The sequence below is a fragment of the Tursiops truncatus genome, chromosome 18 (genome assembly GCF_011762595.2).
Source record: "Tursiops truncatus isolate mTurTru1 chromosome 18, mTurTru1.mat.Y, whole genome shotgun sequence".
Classification (NCBI taxonomy): domain Eukaryota; kingdom Metazoa; phylum Chordata; class Mammalia; order Artiodactyla; family Delphinidae; genus Tursiops; species Tursiops truncatus.
The window spans coordinates 33,013,616-33,030,972 of record NC_047051.1 but is presented as its reverse complement, the minus strand read 5'-3'; the positions used below and the strand labels follow the sequence as shown (position 1 = coordinate 33,030,972).

The window sequence follows — 17,357 nt, the reverse complement described above, 5'->3', positions numbered from 1 at the left end:
CAGAACTCTCCAAAACCTATCTTTATCATACTTTGAGGTTTGAGTTTTTCTTTTCGTCACCTGTCTATATCCAACTTGCTACAACTACAACACCTACACATGCTTCAAATACTATCCAATGTTCTCTTCCCCCTCTATGTATTTTGCAAGAATGCCTAGGACCCCATTACTTCCAAAATTAACTCTATGGTTTATTATTTCTATGTGTACATTTGATTTCTATGTGTTTCACCTGCCAGATGCTCAAGTAATTTGAACTCTCCATGATTTCTACAACATTATAGTTACCAAAATCAAAAAAACTATAAAACCAAAGAGAACTATTATCATATTAAGATTTTTTAAACTCTTTTTCATGTAAATTTTTACTGCCCCCTAACACGAAATACTAGCATGGCTTTCAGGAAACAAAGTGCAAAAATATATAATAAAACATTACAAGAATAACTATCAAAGTACTACTGATCCATGTATGTGTTTGTGTGTGTGTACGTGTGTGTGCTGGAGGTGAGGAAGTTCCTAGGAATGTCTGACTGACTTTACAATTAGTAAGGTAGTTCTGGCTGGGTTGTAAAAATTATGTATAATATGTTGGTCTGACTTGACAACATCTTAACACACTTTTAAAAATCTCTAATGATAATAAAAATACAATATATTAATTTGTGAAAGGAAAAGATCACATGAAATGGGTGGGATTTCTCCAGGAAATTTTAAGTTCATAAACTTGGCTATTTATATAAAACTATCAAACCACTTCTGATTTACTTGCTTGTGCAACATTTTCAATCAAACAATGCAGTTATGGAATATTATTTTATATTTCATAGTATCTTATATAGTATATAATAGTATCTTATATTTCACAGCAGCCCAAAGTATAGCACATTAGTATCATAAGGAATGAGTACTAAGGAATAAAAAATGTGCCTAAATTTCCTTATCTATTTACATCCCAAACAGAGGCACTTTCAAACTTAGAAGATAGAAAAGAGTAATTTATCTTAAAATACCAAAAGTTTGAAATATTGCTAGGCCCCTTGACTCACTTTAGACAACAGACAAGATCTGAGAGTGGCACAAAAACATGAATTCTAATTCAAAGAGTAATTAGTTCTATGTGCTTGTAATTCATTTATTTCACTATTATTTATTATGATGTTTATTACATATAAGACTCAGGACCACCACTTTGGAGATACAGGAAGGCTCAGATCCATCACCTATTAGTGGTCTAATCATAAAATAAGTTTAACGGTTCTTAAAGCCTATTTTCTGATCCATATGGACATAACACTCTCTTACAAGACTGCTAGGTGAATTACATGATATACAGATACAGGCGCCCAGCTCAAGACCTACACACTGTTCAACAAATATTTCTAGAATTGAATAAAGATAACACAAACAAGAATTCTGACCTCAAAAAGCTTACAATCAAAGGAGATAAGAAATAAATATAATTTTAGTGCTAGATAAAAAGTAATATACTTCTTAATACAATGAATAAAGTATTCTAAGAATTCAATAAAGGAGCAATTATTTCATTTTGTGAAAAAAACGAGCACTTGTTTTGAGTCTAAAAGCATGGGGATGAGAGAGAAACTAAGATGAATGTCTTAAAAGTGGGAAAATCTTTTTTCTTTTTCAAAAGTGCAACTGAGGAAAGCTTAGAGAATCAAAGAAAGAGTAAGTAGTTCCATTTAGCTAAAACAAAACCTATGTGAAAAAATTAAGAAAGTTGAAAAGGTAAGCTGGAACTAGGGCTAAATTATAAATGACCTGAATCCCAGATTAAGGTATGTGAAATAAAAGCAGGGTGTAGCATGATCTGAATTATGTTGAAGATAATCTGGCCGAAGTACAATAAGTTAGAAGATGGAGAAAGGGTATATGGTGGAACCAGTTAAAAGGCTGCAAGTAGTTCAGGCCAGAGACTTAAACTACAATAATGGCAATGGAACCTGAGAGCAAGGGATTGACAAGAGATCTGACTGCAGAGGATCAATAAAACTCATGGCTAGAAGCAAAGTAGAAGGACAATTACTAGATAACCTAGATGACTAGGAGGATAAAGATACTGTTAACATAAATGGTGAAAACATCAACTAATGTGACTAGGAAGACAAATGCAACAAGAACCCTTTCATTATAGTGAAATTCTAATTTGCTTTCACTTGTATCTGTGTGTGTGTGTGTGTGTGTGTGTGTGTGTGTGTGTGTGTATGAATAAGACAAATACACATACATTATTCATATATATGCACAAACACTTATTTTCTGAAGAAAGAATTATATACAGATACATTACACATATCTTACAACTGGTATCTTGGCAGTTTTGAAAACTCCTCAGTAAAGAATGGCCTTTAAAATATGTAATAAAATGTAACAAATACTGAAAATGACATCTGTTTTAGAAGAACAATATGGTTAAACAAAGGTAGATAGTTTCTGTAAAGATCACTGTGTTCCATTCTATTCAACTCTGGCATAAAGAACTAATTTTACTAGCCATTATAGAAAGATCCCTTAAAACAGAGAATACAATAAAAAGAGTGTAGTGTTTTAAAAGTTCAAACCATTCTTAGTTTACACTTACTCTCTGTAACTCCCATTTCTCAATAAGGTGTTCTACTTCACCGCCAAGAACTGTGGTGTTAGAATCATTCAAGAGCAGGAATCCATTTTTTATGTCCACAACGCCTGAAAGCTTAACTTTAGTTCCAGGTGGTGTGTTCAGGCTAAAGCAAAGAGAAAAAAAGAGTTAAAACACATTTAAGCTCCTTCCCCAAACTGGAATTCAGTCTTATACTGTGACCTGGTAAAATTCTTCAAAATGCACTAATGTGAAAACTATTTTTCAGGTGACTGGCTATATAGTGTGAATAGGTCATCAGGGAGGAAGTCAGAAGACCAGGTACAAGACTGTCATTTTCTACCTTAATTTTTTTCTACATGTAAAAAAATATGGATAGGGACTTCCCCCTCGGTGGTCCAGTGGGTAAGACTCGGTGCTCCCAATGCAGGGGGCCCAGGTTTGATCCCTGGTCGGGGAACTAGATCCCGTATGCATGTTGCAACTAAGAGTTTGCATGCTGCAACTAAGGATCCTGCATGCTGCAACAACGATCCCGCGTGCTGCAACTAGACCCGGAGCAGCCAAAATAAATAAATAAATAAAAAATAAGTAAGTCAGTAAACAAACAAACAAATAAAAAAATCTGGATAATAAAAATCACAGCTCACAAACTTATGGTAAAGATAAATAGAGTAAAAGATATGAAAGTACTTTCTCAACCATGCCATGTTGTATAAATGTAAGATTTGCCCTTTTTTCCCCCCTCTGAGCTTTGTGCATTATTGCAAAGATATACTATATTATAAAATTAAATTTCAATACAGAAGAAATATCAAACCAGTAATAATCTTAGACATTGAACACCTATGTGAGTTACTGTAATCCACATGAAACAATGCTCTTTTTGGTTAACTATCCAGTTAAAGATCAAATGAGAGTTATTTACTCTAAAGCATACTGACTTCAAAAGTATTTTTTCATAATAGGTTAACATTATCAGATGTGGGGCAAACATTATAACACCATGACCCCTTTTACAAACACCAGAGAAAACACCTCCTATCAATCTTTTAATAAAGGAAACAGTGGAAGAAATCCATTTCATCACATAGGTTTATTCTAAAGTAAAAGCACATATACCAAGCCCCACTGCATCTCTTCGCACATACAGCAAGGGGTAAAGAACTCCAAATAGGAATAAAGATAGTCCTAAAACACTTGGGATAAATTAGAAAATCATGCTGAAAGACTTCACATTGTCAAATTTTTTTTTTTTTTTTTTGTGGTACACGGGCCTCTCACTGCTGTGCCCTCTCCCGCCACAGAGCACAGGCTCCGGACGTGCAGGCCCAGTGGCCATGGCTCACAGGCCCAGCTGCTCCGTGGCATGTGGGATCCTCCCGGACCGGGGCATGAACCCACGTCCCCTGCATCGGCAGGCGGACTCTCAACCACTGCGCCACCAGGGAAGCCCCCTACATTATCACATTTTTAAAAGCTTATAAAATTCACCATGTGCCGATAAGTGCAATAGCAAATCTATGAAAGCACTGGTATCTCTGGTCTATTTTTTAAGAAAGACGGTTGATAAAACAGTTATTAACAGGAAGAAATAGAATATGCCTATTTTTAAGATTTCAAAGAGCCCATATGGAGTAAGACATTATCTGGTAAAAATTATTCTCAGGACTCCAAGCTTAATCATTCTTAGTCATCCTATATAACTTAGAAAACAAATGGTCATGGACAGCCTTGCCTAACCTAACTCTTAAGTAGAGAGCTGTGTGGTGGTAAATGTAGGCAACTTACCACAATGTCTATCAAACTTCAAGATCAGCAACAACTGAATACATTTACACTAAGTGAAGTTTTTCCCAATTCCAGTTAATCAGCAGATACAGATTTTCTAACTCTGTAGTCATCATTTAGGGATAAATAAAAAAACTAAGCACCAAGGGTACCAGGCTTCTATACTCTTTACCTCTAAAGAAATTATTAATGAATTACATCATTTATATAAGACCAATATGTGTTCTTTAAAACCATTTTTCGCCAATAATTTCTAACACATTAGTAAATTGGAAATGAAATGAAAATGTAAAAAACACAAATTAACAACATAAGAAACTACAAAAGACCTTAAAAAATAGCAAGCAAATTACAAGGGCATTTAAATTGTGATTTTTAAAACTAAAAGCTAATCTGAAAGCAGATAATGAGCTAATTTTTTATGTAAAATAACTGTACCTTTCCCAAATTCTTTCTCTAACAGGTTAAGAAGGAAAACATGGTGAATTACTTGAAGTTGGACATACAATTTCATTAAGATAATTGATAAAGAGTTCTATTCACCAAATTAAATTACAGTTCTATTCCCACAAAAGAATAAATAGGTGCTAACATTTTAATATAATTTTTATTACATCACCTTCAGGGCCATAAATAACTCTTACTCAGAGAGCATACTGTAGCTTAATTAATACTTTATTCACACTCCCAAGTTCCTTTATTCTCTCTTCATTGAAATTAAAAACAAAAACAAAAAACAGAACAAAAACAAAAATACAGTGAGAAGTGGGGCTGGAGGTAGGATAGATGAATGGAAAGAAGCACCCCAGAGAAATGCAATGTCCAGTAGAGAAAACACATTCTACACCAGTTCCTGGTTTATCCTCTCTAGTGAGTTCTTCTACCTTCCTTCTAAGATAACCAATAATCAAACTTATTTTGAAAATGGTCTCCCAAATTGTTCATATGTGAGAACACTTCTGTAAGCTGTTGTTTTTACAGCACCAAAAGTAGACATGCTACTTCAATGATGAGTGAATGAGAAAGTAGCAACATTTTTTTTTCAACGGTCAAACTGTAATAAATTCAACAAAAGAAAACAGTGTAAGGGACCCTCCTCTCTGGGTTGATCCTGTGTCTTCATTTACCTCAGAGAAATATACAGCAGTAAAATGAGAGAATGAGCCATTACATGGCAAGTCTTTCTTCTCAGGCATCTGTGAACTCCCTTGGAGGGGATCTGATTAAATTTGTCAAAGGAGGAAAGGCTGTGTTTCCTTTTATGGAAGTTTCTCCATAAAAGTAGGACTCTTTCTACTCTTCAAAAAAAAGACAACATAATCACAAAGTCAATATACGCCCCTTTGTATATGAAAATCAACATTTTAGACGAATAAATATATCTTCTAAGGAAGGAGCCTCCCTCACTAAAGGCAGACACTAGTTGAAGGAAGAAAAAAAGAAATCATTGAACATGGCATACGAGGCCTCAACCTACCACATTTCCTCCCACATACCACGATGCCAATCACCTATGCTCCTCCAAGTGTAACTTTTCACTCATCTGCTATCAGAGTACCATGTCTAGACTGCTAAACAGTATAATGGATGCAACTAACTGTCAAGGAAGAAATTGTGACATATTTAAAGAAATTTTTGTTCTGAAAAAATTTTAATGACCTAAAATTTAGTGATAAAATTGAAAAGCTTACATTCCATGTAAGAACACCTAAAATTTCTGTTTTTAATTATTAACTTTAAAAGTAAGGAGCAACTAACTCCATTTTAAACTATTTTTCTTTACAGATAAAGTAAAAATACAAACTCTTTAATTTATTCTGAAAAACTGTAACATGCACTTAAGAGTTCATTCCTTCTTTTCAAAGGTCTTAAAAACAAAATCCAATGTGAACAGTACCTTTAAACACTTATAACAAATGTACACCATAAAGTGCCAATTACCTTATTTTTGACATGTAACTAAATTCTACTGCTGTACAACTTATATGACCATCAGTCATCTGCAAACGCAGCATTCTTGGGGCAGCCTGAGATTCTTCATTATCCTTTGGTGCAGCAACATTGCGAATTTTTTGAATTTGCAAAACACATGGACCTTCAAGCTGTCAAAAGACAAAGGAATAAATAGCACTTTTAGCCATAGCTTTGTTTTCACTTAAAATGTTTCTCTTTTCCTTACTTTATTATTTATAATGATAATTCAATTAAATAAGTTCAAAATTTAAACTGTTATATACATTAGTGTGGGTTTTTTTTTCTTTTGTATTTAAAGATAAAACTTCAAAAAAGTCTCCTGAAGAATTTTTTTAATATAATTCTGAATTCATTTTCAGAAAATAACAGGAAAAAACTTCAGAGAAAAAGTTACTTTTCTGAATTAAAGGTATATTAAAAGATGTTTTCAGTCTTATGTGCTCTAAATTGTTCACATATACGCCCCGTTCCACCCATGTACATTAACAGACATTCTAGAATTAAAGAATTTGGTAATTTTTTAAGGGACATCAACTTTACAGTAGTAGTTGAAAGGAATGTTCTCTGCTCAAAAACATCAAGTTTAAAGTACACCTTCTTCTGGCATTAAAAAAAAAAAAAAAAACCATATTCCAAAATTTAAACCATATAAAATCTAAGAAGTGTGAACTATACTTGACTTATTGTCACATTTCCTTTTTAAATGAGTTTAATGCTATGTTGTTATTCATTGGCAGTAAGGAAAATAAACATCCTATCTAGCCATATTTTAATCAAAGACAAAAAGAAAATTGATGGGCTAACTAGCTATTGAATATTAAGTTAAAAGTTTTTATATAATAAAACACTTATGGTATAACTGGGGAATGAGAGCAAAATCTGCTTACATGTCTGAAAAATAAATTTAACATAAAGTAACACTTTCTACATTATAAAATATTATATCCATTAAGTAGTATCATACTTACAAAGAAAAAAAAGCTTTTTGTTATAGCTTTTTAAGTAAAATCTTTCTGTATGCATTAGTTTAATTTATATTTTCAGCAAAGAGAAATGTGAAATAACATTTACACAATTTCTTGAGTAAGCATGTTCCCAGGTTGACAAATTTCCACTTCATATTTACCAGTATCTTTCCCGAAAAGCAGTAATTTTGTTATAAATTTAGCCCTAGAGAATATAATTAGAGAAAAGATACGAAACTTACATCTAATTTTCAAGTATGAAAAAAAATTCTAAGTTGAAATAAGTCTAAAACCTTTAACAAATGTAGATAAGCTACTAATTCAGGATAAACTTTTTCTTTTACTTTTGCTAATGCCATTAAAATAAAGACATTTAAATTAAACCAGAGGCATGTTAACGGTTCTTATAATGTTCATCATTCTCTATATTCTACTACTCCCAATATTTTTAGCCTAGACACTGATAAATATTTAGCCTTTGCTTTACTAACCACATATAACTATTTAAATTTACATTTAAATTAATTAAAACTGAGTGAAATTAAAAATTTAATTCTTCAGTCACACTGGTCACATTTTGAGTGTTCCATATCTGCACAACACATATACAGACTGTCCTACATCACTGCAAAAAGTTCTATTAGACAATCAGTGGTGATCTAGACTTATGTGTTCCACAATGATACTAGGGAGTGCACATCCGTTGAAGTGTGGGAGGAAAACAATAGTTTCTATTTAATTCTTAGTAAGAAAGAAATTAAATGTTCCTAATACTTCATAATCAGAGCAACAAAGACACTCTCATTCAGTCCATGTGACATACAGGTAACAAGGCATCTTTATAGAATTTGGGGAAATCTACATCTCAAGGGTGTTGACATGGCACCTTCACTGGTTTGTTTGCTTTCAATGTATTGTGACAAACTGACATTTATTTGTGTGCAGTTAAATGGATATACAGATATTACCTAGTTTTAACTATTAATGATCACAAAATGGACAAGTGGCTTTAAAAGATTCTGCCAAAGAAACACAAATTACAGATAATGCCAACAACGCAATCACAGAGGGGGTAACAGGACCATTTTTGCTGATCTCCTACTGAGGGGCTATGTTCTACTTTGGTGGGAATAGGACTGAGTTGACGCCCTGCATTCAATTTGTGCCTTTCCTGGAGTTTCTTTTCTGTTCCTCCCGGAGGAGAAGGGCCGAAAAAGGGCCATTCCAGGGCGCGGCGCTGGGCTTGCCACATTTGGGAGCGTCGCCTGAAGTTGGGCGCACAGCCTCCCGCCGCCCTGCCGTTGGGCTGGTGGAGGCCGCAGCACTGCTAGGGTTGCATCAGTCTTCCTGTTTGCACTATTTCTTTTTGTGACCATGGCCCCGTCTTAAGTATTTCCAATTGAGAAACGAAACCTCAGGAAACCGAAACTTAACTAGCCGCTCTCGCTTCTGTAATTACGCTTGCTGACCGCGCCCCCCCCCCCCCCCCGCAACCGTCCAACCAATCAGACGGCGACTAGTGTTTTTGTTCAAAAATCAACCTGCAACCGTCCAACCAATCAGACGGGGACTAGTGTCTTTATTCAAAAGTCAACCTGCAACCGTCCAACCAATCAGACAGCGACTAGTGTCTTTGTTCAAAAATCAACCAATCAGTACTCCCCACCCCTGGAAAGCCCCGCAGAACGTCCCGAACTTGTTTGTACCTGTCTATAAAAGAGCTGTACTAAACTCCGCCAGGACCTCTTAGCGTCACCGGCAACGAGTGCGCGGAGGTCCAGGTTCGAACCTGCAATAAATGACCCTTGCCGTTTGGCTTTGACTCTTGACTCTGGTGGTCTTGTGGAGGGGCCTCGCGACCTTGGGCGTTTCACTACAACTGGTTGACCATGAGAACGAAAAGCTAGGAATGCTAGGGAGGAACACCTGGTCCCAGATCTTGATGTTTCCTAGCAAGCAGCAAGTTTACTTATTTAACTACTCCAACTCCTGGCCTCTCCATCCCTTTTAGTGTATTAAATAGTGGTCCTGCCAAAAGACATATGTCTACCTGGAACCTGTAAACATAACCCTATTTGTGAAAAGGGACTTGGCATACCTAATTAAGATCAGTATCTAAAGATGAGATGATCCTGGATTAGGAGAAATACAATGATGAGCTTCTTTAGAAGAGAAAGGGAAATAAACACAAAGACACTGGGTATAAAGGCCATGGGAAGAAAAAAATGGGGGCAGAAATTGGAGTTACACATCTACAAGCCAAGGAACACCAAAGACTGCCCACAGCTACTGGAAGCTATGCGAGGGGTATGAAACAGACTCTCCTTCAGAGCCTCCGAAAGGAACCAACCCTGCTGACACCTTGATTTTAGACTTCTGTCCCACAGAACTGTGAAAGAATAAATTTCTGTTGTTTTATGCCACCAAGTTTGTGGGAATTTGTAACAAAAGCCTCAGGAAACTAACACACCCATTTATGAAATGACTTATCTGATCGAGAGGAATATACTGTATATTTTGGGCTCATCCTCACCCTTCCTTTCTTGGGATCTAGGTAGGGACCCTGAGGAGGAGGTACCTACTCAGCCTCTTCACTGGATTGGCACTGCAATAAGTGAGTGTACAAATCTGTCAGGTTTGTGGTTCAATTAATGCATCCATTTGGCTCTCCCACCAAGCCATATCTTCCAAATTAATTTTTATCAGTAGTAAAGTTGATACTTTGGCCCACATCTGCCACTTCTTTCTTTCTCAATCGATTCAGAACCAAAGTAAAAAAGAAGGTACTATTTATTAGACTCTCCTTAGAAACTCCCAAATTACACACAGTCTTTTTATAATCAATTCTCAATTTGAATCAACAGGCCTTAAGACTAGTTCCACAATTCAGAAAGATTCTACAAGTAAAATTGCAGATATAACGATTTTTTTCATTATTACATTTACAATATTCAGTTTATTATCCTCTGTAGTCAAAAAATAAATAGGGAAGTACTGGATCTAAATAAAACACAAATAGCAGAATAAAATGTTAAGATCCTAAATCCTAACTTTAACCCTAAATCTAAAATCATCTAAAAGCATCCACAAAACTGAATGAGAATTAACTTCAAAATCCTTGTTCATCTAGTATCAAGAGCAACCCCAAAGTGAAAAAAGATATCATATTTAAATGAAAATAATAAAAATCAAGGATTAATTTTGCCCAAGATTTCTTTCATGTCTGACTTTCACCTTTACATGAGCAATAAGGAGCAAGTAAAAGAAATTATTGTAAAAATTTTAAATAGTTAAGAAAAAAGATCTCTAATTCTTTTTTTTTAACATCTTTATTGGAGTATAATTGCTTTACAATGGTGTGTTAGTTTCTGCTTTATAACAAAGTGAATCAGCTATACATATACATATGTTCCCATATCTCTTCCCTCTTGCATCTCCCTCCCTCCCAATCCCAGCCCTCTAGGTGGTCACAAACCACCGAGCTGAAGATCTCTAATTCTAATAAACAATATCAAGTATACACCAGAGATATTCTCTGGGGCCAGAAAAAGTCATCCAGGCTTCATTCCTTCCTTTCCCTATGTAGATGGACCTCTCTATCATCTAAACTCCTAACTAGTCATATCAATTGACATGGAATGTCAGATTTAAATGACTGTATTAGTTTATTAATTTAATGATCATATTAAATAACATTCTTGTTTACAATCAGACTCTCCAAAGTTTGGATGACATGGAACCACTTATCTATAATCTGATCACACCTAGATAAACGGTTAAAACTGAGAATTTTTGAGGAATCAAGAAACTATCTAAATTTAGACATTCTATGATACTATGAAAAATCTGCCGGCCATTTCTTTTTATAATCTTATCAATTTCCTTGAAAAATAAATTTCTCACTCTATCTATACCTAACAACAGAAGCATCACATTTTCCATCAACCCTAGAAATGGGGCCATATACTCAGAAGGAATCTATGAGTATGATTAAGTTCTGATAAATCTTCCATCATTATTGCAAAGTGGGTTAAAATTAAGAGAATAAAAAAGTTTCATTCTCCACAGTCCTTTTTAAGTACTTAAAATCATAATTTATTTCTTTACTCTGTTACTACTTCCAAAAGCATTTCCAGTGGCTTCAGCAGAGATTTTCTAGGGCTCATTTTTTCATCCACTCATATTTATATCAAGAGAAGTTTTTGCTGGACTATTCACATCTCTACCTGAGGATCCAAGCAACTGGGTAATGATTCAAGTAAGTTGCCTTGGAATATGAAATAGTGGTTCTGCCTACAGCTGCTTTAAACGCCTGAGGGATAAATTTTTATGACACCCTCTTTCTCATCTACTTCTTTGCTCTGTTGAAATAACTCAATATCATTTTAACAAAATTTGATATTAATAAACATGGGGGTGGGACAGGAAGAAATCTGAAAAAAAGTATCATTTGTCACACCCTGTACCATCCTAAGGATAGTATCAGACTCAAGAAAACTGGAACAAAAGAGAATTGTTTATTATAATGTTAGAAATTTCAGAACTTTCCCCATGTCACCCATGCAGGCATCTATGTCAAGCCTCAATTTGGAGGACATTTTCCTCCAGAGAAAATCTACGTTTGCTTCTGATCGAAACAACACTGCAATTGAGACCCTCAGCTTTCAGCTTATGGAAAAGTAGCAAAGTTAACCTTAGCCAGAATCTCAACTCACTGTCAGTTAGTAGCACCACACTAGCTCCATAATCCTTTCTATCAGCTTTCCTGATTCAGGTGCCCAAGATTTCCATGCAGAAAGATAAAGAAATATAAAATTACAAGAACATATGATACAAGGAAATAAGCTACAAAATCTGAGAATCATAAAAATATTAATGTTTAAAAAAATTTAAGACTCTAAGGAGTTGAGAATTTGGAATTATCAAACACAGACTATAAAACAATAAGCCTAATCTAGAGAATTTATATAGAACTGTGAACCTAACAACAAGGGAAAAATATTCCCCTTAAGCAAGCATGTGACATATAAATATATATCAAGCCATAATGTAAGTGTCTTCAAATACAGCTATCTTTCAGTCCAAATTCTCTGACCACAATCTAACTGAATTAGAAATCTGTAACAAAAAGAAAAAAAAAAGATAATGTTCTATTATTAAAACAAAGAAGAAATCTTAATATAAACTGAAAAATATTTAGGACCGAATGATAATGAAAATACCATGTGTAAAACCTTTGGGATATAGTTAAAGCAATGGTAGAAGAAAAATTAGTAGCCTCGAGATGCTTATATTAGAAAACAAAGTAAATAAATGAGTCGAACTAACAAGTTGGGAAAAGAACAACAGAATGAGTTCAAACAAGGTACAAGAAAGAAGAAAATAAAGATTAATTAATGAAATAGCAAACTAAAAATACAGTAAAGAGGGTTAACAAAGTCTAGCATTGGTTCTTTGCAAAGACTGATGAAACTGATACTGAGCAAGACTGACCAGGAAGCAAAGAGTAATAATGCAAATAAACAATCTAAGGAGTAATAATAATAATAAAAACACAAACATACTTTCAGTAGCAATGAAAAAACAATAAGAGACCTATGCATACCAATCTAAATGTCCATCAACTAGAGAATGGAAAGGAAAAAGTAAAGTCCATACAATGGAATACTACTCAGCAATAAATAGTAACAGACTACTGATACATGCTACATCATGGATTCACCTCAAAAACATGACAGTAAGTGAAAGAAGCCAGATACAACAAAGTATATATTGTGTGATCCCATTCATGTGAAGTGTCAACAAAAGGCATATTTATAGAGAAAATGTAAAATAATACACAGATATATTATTAAGAATAATAAGTACAAGATAGCAAATTTAAGATTAGCATACAATTATTGGTTACCTTTTTATGTACCCCTAACAGAGAAAAAAACAGTATTTTTTTTAAAAAATACCATTTACAACAACAAAAATAGGAAGTTCCGAGCATAAAGCTTGCATATAGATACACAACCTATATACTTTCAATAAATTATAAAACTTCATGGACAAAACTAAATAAATGAAGAGATACATCCAAAGGTGTGCTGAAGCCAGCTCAGGCCAGTTCACAAGTGCCTGTTATGAGCACTTCTTCCCAATTCCGGCTTTGGTGATTTCATAGTATAACTTATAATCAGCCACTGCAGGAATTTTTATACTACAAATAGTGGCAACTACTACATATTAGGGCTTTATTTTTTCCTCTTCAGAGAGGCAGCTTACCAGCATTTCACTTGTAATTAGTTATCATAAAGATGTCAATTGTCTTTAAGCTGATATGCAGATTCAATGCAATTTCATTCAAAACTCTGACCCATTTTAAGAAACTTGATCATTTGATTCTAAAATGTATATCGGGGAAGGAGGTCATCAGGGACAGAATAGCCTGAGGAAGAATAATGTATGTTACAACCAAAAGATTAGAAAAATTTGATAATAGCAAGTGCCACAAAAGACATGGATCAATGGGATCTCACATACACTACTGAAGGTAATACAAATTGGTACAACCACTTTGAAAAATAATTTGGCATTATCTGGTAAAGTTGAACACTGGCTTACTCTAGCATACAATAATTCAATTCCTGGTTATATTCCCTAAAGAAACTCTTACACATATGCATCAGAAAAAATATACAAGTTTGTTCCTAGACGTAGTAGTAGTGCATCTATTATTTAAAGAAAAAAAAGAAAGAAGAGAAAAAGAAACACATCTAAATATCCATCAACAGGAGAATGAATAAGTAAATTATGGTATATTTAGATAGCTTAATATTATATAAAAGTGAAAATGAATGAATATTAGGTATATACAACATGGACATATGTTACAGCCATCACACTGAATGATAAAAGCAAGCTACAGCAGACAATCTGTTAACATTTTGTAAAGCTTAAAAACTAAACAGTAGGACCTCCCTGGTGGCGTAGTGGTTAAGAATCCACCTACCAATGCAGGGGACATGGGTTCGAGCCCTAGTCCGGGAAGATCCCACATGCCACAGAGCAACTAGGCCCATGCGTCACGACTACTGAGTCTGCACTCTAGAGCCCGCGTGCCACAACTACTTAATCCCGTGTGCCTAGAGCCCGTGCTCCGCAACAAGAGCAGCCACTGCAATGAGAAGCCCACGCACCGCAAGTAAGAGTAGCCCCCGCTTGCCGCAACTACAGAAAAGCCCATTGCAGCAGCCAAGACCCAATGCAGCCAAAAATAAATAAATAAATTAATTAAATTAAAAAAAAAAAAACCCTCTCTCTTAAAAACAATATATTATACAGAAATAACTACATAGATAACTAAAATATTTCTTCCAAAAGTCAAGAAAAGCTCAAGTCAAAATTCACAACAATCATTTCTTGGTGTTTGGGAGAGGAAGAGGTAGGACAGAATGGCATTGTAATGTTCTAGTTCTTACATCAGGCTGAGGCTTCAGAGGTGCTCACTTCATTTTTAAGCTTCAAAAGAGATATGTTTGTATATATCCAATATTACATTAAAATTGCTCAAATAATTTACATAACATTTTGAAATTAAGACATTGGGTAGTTCACAGAGGTGTCAGGAGTATTAGAGAACTAAGTCTGTAGCCTTCACAGCAAGAATAACAGTGAAAATCAAACCACAGACTGGTTTAATGGCAGTAGTATGTTGATGAAACAGTTTGGGATAGGAAGGGTAGAGAAGAAGCCCTAATTTGTAGCATTTTCCAATTTCCATGGCTGATTTCAACTACTCACCTCTAGACAGGGAAGAGATGCTGACATTCGGCCTTCATCAGTTGGAACAAGCTAGATCCAGCACACTCAAGCATCTAGCTCTACACCTTGTACTATCAATTTCACTAGCCCTGGACACTGACCCCAGCACTGTTGGCAGCTATTACCCTAGAAACTCAATCCTGCTGTAGCTTCTGCCACTACCAGAGAGGATTCACCACAGTTCCTGCTTTTTTGTGTGACTAACCCGTGTCCTATGCAGCTATACCTGAACTAGTAAAGCTGAGGTACATGTGCACGGCATAGGTGCAAAGGAGGCTGGGCAAAAAGTATCCGGCATTTTCTTTTCCACCACCAAGACTTTGAAAATGGGAAATTCCCCCAAACAAAGGAAGAGAATTCAGGTTCTAGGAAGTATAAATGTTAACTTACTTATCTTCCATGTATTATTATCAGGCAAGATTTTGTCAAGGTCTATTTTCTATAGTTTGTATAATAAAATACCTTTTTGGGGGTAGTTTTATTTTCTAAATATAAGTAATACGTGTGTGTGTGTATGCATGTGTATACATATATAATCTTTATACACACACCAGATACACTCTCCCACTGTAAGATGTTAAATATTCCCCCAAATGGGGATTTACCTATTATTCCCTTATTGAGAATTACAAGTCTAAAAACTAACAGTCTAGCAAGAAAAGCAACCTCTCCACCTCATCTCACTAAGCTTAACAAGCTGAGATGGCTACCCCTCCCTTGTATGTACTTCTGACATAGCATTTGTTCCACTATACTGACATTGTTGGTTTCTTGATCTTATTAGGGTATATGCTTCAAGAAGGCAGGGGCTGTCCTGTTGATCTCTGCAGCCCCTGCACTTAGCACATATATACATTCAAAAATTGCTTGATAAAAATTTACCTTGTGTTTTTACTATAATTTATTTAGCACTTACTAGATACACCAGAAAATGTGGCAGGATTTTTACATGTTATTTTTTTAATAAATTTATTTACTTATTTATTTTATTTTTGGCTGTATTTGTTGCTACGCATGGGCTTTCTCTAGTTGCGGAGAGCGGGGGCTACTCTTCGTTGTGGTGCATGGGCTTCTCACTGCAGTGGCTTCTCATTGCAGAGCATGGGCTCTAGGCGCACGGTTTCAGTAGTTGTGGCTCACAGACTCTAGAGCACAGGCTCAGCAGTTGTGGTGCGGATTTAGTTGCTCCACGGCATGTGGGATCTTCCCAGACCAGGGCTCGAACCCATGTCCCCTGCATTGACAGGCGGATTCTCAACCACTGCGCCACCAGGGAAGTTCTACATAAGTTATTTAATTTACCTCCAGAACTAAAAAGTATATTAGGATCATTTGTGTGTCTTAAATGAGAAAATTGAGAGCAGAGGATAAAGTATTTTGACAGAGGTTACCCAGCCAGTAAGAAGTAGAATTAGAATTCAAACTCAGATATGCCACATACCAAAGTCTGTCTTCTTTGTTTCATACATTCTAAAACTATGATAAAATTTGTTACATACTAAAAACATGTAGGTATAAAGGGCAGTGGGAATAACTCTTAAAAATTAATTCTGTTCAAAAGAGGTCAAGAAAATTAGAAGAGAAGTGGCATTCAAGTTGGAATTTGAAGACTAAATAGCAGTTTTCCTGACAGCTGAGGGAAGAACATTCCATTCACATGGCAATTATTAAGGCCCTATAGCAACAAAAGACTATGATTTTAGAAAAGTTGCAGTTCCCTCATCTCTAAAGTAAAACAGAGATTGGTAATGATTTCTCTTTTTCAATGCTGTTCTGAAGATTACACAGATTATTTAACATGGGACCTGGCACAAAGTAGGTTCTCAATAAAGAGAAAGAAGAAGTGTTTACTGAAAACCAGGGTTCTCCTAGGTAAGTTAGGGGCTTGTACCAATAAAGGTCAAGAAGAAAGCAGGTTAAAAGCAAAAGGAGGGCTTCCCTGGTGGCGCAGTGGTTGAGAGTCCGCCTGCCAATGCAGGGGACACGGGTTCGTGCCCCAGTCCGGGAGGATCCCACATGCCACGGAGTGGCTGGGCCCGTGAGCCATGGCCACTGAGCCTGCGTGTCTGGAGCCTGTGCTCTGCAACGGGAGAGGCCACAACAGTGAGAGGCCCGCGTACGGCAAAAAAAAAAAAAAAAAAGCAAAAGGAACATTGAAAGAAATAGCTTTGGGAAGGTAGTCCCTAATCCTGATTTCAAATTTTTCAATTGATATTCAT

At 35.5% G+C, this 17,357-nt stretch overlaps 1 protein-coding gene across 3 annotated transcripts in view; it reads right to left on the bottom strand.

The window, feature by feature from the left end:
* TDRD3 (tudor domain containing 3) overlaps window positions 1–17,357 on the bottom strand; it is a 201,881-nt gene that overhangs the window by 83,206 nt on the left and 101,318 nt on the right. For all 3 annotated transcript variants that reach the window (XR_012327696.1, XR_012327697.1, XM_019936451.3), the window contains 2 exons: window positions 6,332–6,492; window positions 2,603–2,744 (listed from right to left, as the gene is read on the bottom strand). Coding sequence is in view for 1 of the 3 variants with exons in the window: in XM_019936451.3 (XP_019792010.2) it covers window positions 2,603–2,744; window positions 6,332–6,492 (303 nt within the window). In the remaining 2 variants the exon portion in view is untranslated. The remainder of the gene's footprint in view (window positions 1–2,602; window positions 2,745–6,331; window positions 6,493–17,357) is intronic.